We start from the raw sequence: 5,000 nt of genomic DNA on the forward strand, positions 1-5,000 counted from the left end.
CCCCGAAAGCAGTTGAACAACAGCACAACAGCGCTGCTGCTGGTGACCTTCACCTTCACCCTCTCCTCCCTCAGCTGGAGGGGAGGACGCCGTTTAGAATCCATCACCCTCACGGCGAGGAGGGTTTTCACGTTCCGTTGACGTTCCGGGATCGGAGGTCATCACTCCGCACCATTCCGGCTCGATCCCGAGAACGATGGCGTCATTCGACGATTCTACATCCAGCCGGACGCGCTCGCAGCCTGAAGTGGCCGCCGCCGCCACCGACGGATTGCGCCGGGGCGGGGCGGGCGGTTGCGCGGGGGGGGGGCCCTACTTCCTCCTTTGTGTGCTTATTATAAACGCCGCGGCGCTATTCACAGAGCATCATGTTGCAGCAGGGCTATAAATAGACATATCACCTACTTGGAGCTCCCAGTGAGCCCGCGGCCTCGAGCAGCAGCCGAGGCCGGCGGAGTCGAGAGAGCGCCGGAGGGCACGCCGCCGGCCATCCTCACTCCAATTTACACCGGTTGAAGCAGCCCCCCTCGTCCCCACGGCTCTACGGGGAGAGAGAGCCGACGCAGTTGTCCCTTCCTGCTTGGAAGTCTCCTCCCCCCCCCACCGTTTCCCCCCCCCCCCCCCCCCCCCCCCCCCCCCCCCCCCCCCCCACCCCGGGCCACGCTGACGAGGCAGAGGTAGAGGCAGAGGCAGGGGCAGAAAGCTACCACTACCGCTGGGCTTTTCTTTTTTTTTATTATTCCTTCCTCCTCCCTTTTCTCTCAATTTCTTCTCCCGCTTGCAGTTTTTTTTCTTTCGCTCTTTTCACTTTTTCGTCTCCCAGAGGCAACAGGAAGGCAGCGGCGCGATGAGAAAGCAGATAGTGGAGAGAGAGATGAGAGAGAGAGAGTGGAAGCCGACTATACATCCAAGCACATCCGAGCACCCTGTCCTTGATTGACCCGCTGCTGCACCGAGTTCCGGTGCGGTGCAGGGGGAAGAGGTTTGTAAGCACAATAAGAGGCAGAGGAGCGAGGGATCCTTATCTCGCGTTCGCTTTATAGTGAGGAGATGGAGCGAGGGAGAGGGAGGGAGGGAGGGAGGCACGGAGGGAGGGAGGGAGAGGGAGGGAGGGAGGGAGGCACGGAGAGGGAGGGAGGGAGGGAGGGCACAAGGCCAGGTGAGGACGAGGAAGAGGGCGCAGACAGTCCGGCAGATTGTTTCGGCGTCCGCGACAGAGGGGGGGGGGGGGGTCAGAGGGGTGGGGGGGGTGTCATCAGAGACCGTCAGCAGAGCCTAAACACACTCTTGGTAAACAGAATAGGACTAGACAGAGGCGGAAGGTGAGAGAGAGCGAGAGAGAGAGAGAGCGAGCGAGAGCTAGTGAGTGCGAGGGCTTGTGACAGGGGAGGTAAGGATGACGGACAGGGTTCAGCCCCACCGAGGCTTCAGCTTAACGACCGGAGGATCGCTCAGCGTCCCGGAGACAGACAGACAGACAGCGGCCGACGGCGTAAGTGACAAACACCGACAACGCAAAGCCTCGCGTGTCTGGACGCAAACCGCCGTCTCTTCCCTCAAATGAGTGCTTTTCTATCTTTCGCCTCTTCCACCAACCCCCCCACCCCCCACCCCCCCCCCACCCCCCACCATCCATCCCCGCCGTTTAGGTGCAGAGACACACACACACACACACACACACATTGCCAATGTGGGCAACAACTACGCAGGAAGAGACACAAGCATGGCATTCCAATGTGACAGAATTACATAAAGAGAATGCGCCGACGCGACACATAGCTGGGGTGCATGAGCTCGCCGGCACTTACCAGGGCGATATGCGTCCAGACCAGGGTTCTTGGCAGTGGTAGCGGTGTGTGTAGGGGAGCCAAGCTCTGACTGAGGAATGCGAGGGCTCTCCACAAACTTTGCTTTCCGCAGAGGGGCTGGGAGCAGAAAGCACACAGAGATGCAGACACACACACACACACACACACACACACACACACACACACAAGTACATGAACACACAGAGTAGGAGAGGACAATACAATACACACACACACACACACACACACACACACACACACGAAACAAAGAGATGGAGACAAGAGAGACAGGGAGGGAGGAGAGCGACAGGGACACGAGAGAGAGAGAGAGACAGAGTTGAGCGTGAGCGTGAAGTACCACACAGATACAATGAAAACACGCTAATCTTTTAGAGCTGACATACAGTAGACGCGTGTAGTGTCCGTGCAGAGCCTTGACCAACTGCTTAACCGCCCCGCCACCACCACACCCCCTGCTGAACGAATTCCCAAACAACCTCCTGTTGCTAATAAAACAACAAACGCAAACGTGACATGGCGTACCCGGAGGCGCAGAGTACGTTCAGAATAGCTTTGAGTCAGGAGCGCAGACAGACGGCTGTGAATTCAAGCGGGAATGTAAACGGACACTCGGAGTTCGGAGACAGGTCCTCGCGCTCCAGCGAGGCTCTCGCTGTGAGCCGTCAGAGCGCATTCGTCGACGAGAATGTCAAGACTCGGGTTGGGCTTCCAGGCCAGGGGTTTTCTGTTTTTTTCCCCCTCCTCTCTCCGCCGAATTCTCCAGCTCAACGTGGGGGGGTGGGGGGGTGGGGGGGGGTGGGGGGGGGGGTGTATTTTTAACGGCAACAAGGCCACAGAAACAGTAACCAGAAAAACACCTGACGGCGAAGCATCCCACTAGTCACAGCACGTGCTGGCTAGAGTCTTCGCTCTGTACCTGGACCGGCCATCTGTTACTGGCCGTTATCAGGTGGAGCACCTGTCAGACGGATCACAGGAATGCGGTGCCTCTCCACACCTGCCTTGTTGCGAGAAGCCGAAGAAGAAGAAAAAAGAAAAGTTGCATTACCGTGCCAAAGAATTCACAAATGGAAAAAAGTTCTGTCGAAGAAGAAAGAAAAAATTCCAATAATGCCCGCTCTGATGATAGACGCTGAAACTGTTGAGCCAGCCAGCGAGACACAGTGAGACATCTATTCTCCAGAAATATTCCAGGTGCCAACGCCGAAACTATTCAAACTATTGGAACAATCCCTTTTCCGAGACGTGTGAGAATCCATTTTAACCGCCGTAGCGAATCCATTTTATCCTGGTCTCTTTAAAAAGAAAGAACCCTTGGATGGACTGTTCAAAGTGATTCACAGCGTTTCCGAGGGGGTTTTCTGTGGAGCGCTGTGATAAAAGCCAAGGGTAATTGTCTCTTAATTGCGCCGCGCTCCTAGATAGGGGTTACATGTGGACTACCTGCGCTCACACACTGAACGCACACCGTACTTGCACGCCTGCCTGAGCCGCGACAGCGGAGAGTGCGGAGTCCAGAGTTCTCCGTGGCGACGGGGGTTTGTTTGGGGGGAGGAAGCGAGGAAGGGAGGTCACGACGCGACGGCGGTTGAAACATCTGCCTCAGCAGCAACTGCTCTGACATCTGGTGGCCGACGTCAACGGCTTTTTAACTGCCGCCACTGCTGTGTGACCTCCGATTACCATCCGGCAGTGTAGTGTACAGTACAGCGTTCGGTTAGAAAGACAGCAAACAGCCACACAGTCAAACCACTGAGACGTCACACATCAGGGCTGGGCAACTGATCACATTTTGATCGTGATTTAGATTTTTGGGTCAAACGATCTCCAAACGAATATAATCGAGTTGAAACGATTCTTTTGTTTTATATTTCATTCTTTGTTTCATAGAAATTGCAGAACAGCCGGATACATATTTATACATTAATTTTCTATCTCCATTTTGTGTCTTTTTTTTAGAAGGGAAATTTCAAAGTTCTCAGTTACAAAGTGTTTTTAGGAGAGAAATAATCGTTTGAATATTCAATACGGACCAACATTTTTTTTCCCATAATCGAGCAGCCCTATCATACATAACCGCCTGTCTGCCAAAAGCATTGGAAGTGTGATGTGACAGTGATTATAATGGTGTGCTTGGTGTGCACAGTGACGTGGGTCCAAGGCGTGTTTTCATGGCACTTGTTAACGTGTTGGTATGATCCGGCTGGCCGGCTGGGCTCACTGGCTGCAGCTATAGGGGAGCGAGAGGCGGAAGTGACACATGCCAAATTGAGAAACTCTACTGAGTCACGGAGCCAGCAGGGCGAGAAAGTGAGGAGCTAGAGCGATGTGCTACCAACTGCCGCATTGAAGACGAAGCCCGTAGAGAAGCTAAGGTGTTCTCTCTGAATCAACTGGAAGTCGATTAAGATAAAGGATTCTTAGAGATGAATTAATAGTTAACACTTATTATCCTACTCATTTTCTGAACTGGAAATCAAACTGTGTGGTGACTGTGCATCGAATTCCATTTGGAATACATTTGTACGTTTTCCACTGAAAACAAGACATTTGATGATGAAGGAATTAAACCTCATAAAGAAACTGTCAACATCGTATTCCCCTTTTTCAGTGGAGAACGTGAACAAAACGTGACAAGAGCACAATGCAACCCTTTGTCCTCACCTTTGGTTCCCTTCAGGGTTTTCATCCACAGTCTATTTGACTATTTAATTAGCCCGCAGTGTACGCCTGAACAGCCCGTGGCCAAGCATGGTGCAATAAACAATCCTTGTCTTTATATGAAGGGCAGATCAATGCGGCCCTAATTAAAAACCATACAGTCAACCGTCGTCACAAACAACAACATATACACATCGATCACTTTACCTTCTATTATTTCATACAATTACATTCTTTGCAAAGCGCAGACACACGGTGTTATACGGACCTGAGCAGTGAGGCATCAGAGAACTACACACATCTTAAAGAAACAAAGTGCACACTTTCTCATTGACCAAATTCCACACCCCTGATAACGTTTTCGCGGAGTCTAGTCTAGCGGTATCCTCGGGGGAACCGGATCCCAGGGACTTGTTGTATCTAGCGGCGGGGACATAGCGGTGTGCCAGGCTGGGGTCTGGCCGTCAGAGTGATGGATGGTGAGCAGGAAGACCCACTCCCCTAATGAGC

General features: G+C 53.0%; 1 protein-coding gene across 1 annotated transcript in view; it reads right to left on the reverse strand.

The window, feature by feature from the left end:
- tanc2b (tetratricopeptide repeat, ankyrin repeat and coiled-coil containing 2b) overlaps nucleotides 1-5,000 on the reverse strand; it is a 96,387-nt gene that overhangs the window by 5,255 nt on the left and 86,132 nt on the right. Inside the window, exons 5-7 of the mRNA XM_084485521.1 lie at nucleotides 1,809-1,925; nucleotides 1,682-1,701; nucleotides 54-74 (exon numbers count right to left, since the gene is read on the reverse strand). Of these exons, the coding sequence (XP_084341647.1) occupies nucleotides 54-74; nucleotides 1,682-1,701; nucleotides 1,809-1,925 (158 nt within the window). The remainder of the gene's footprint in view (nucleotides 1-53; nucleotides 75-1,681; nucleotides 1,702-1,808; nucleotides 1,926-5,000) is intronic.

The sequence above is a fragment of the Micromesistius poutassou genome (genome assembly GCF_964030765.1).
Source record: "Micromesistius poutassou genome assembly, chromosome: 21".
Lineage (NCBI taxonomy): Eukaryota > Metazoa > Chordata > Actinopteri > Gadiformes > Gadidae > Micromesistius > Micromesistius poutassou.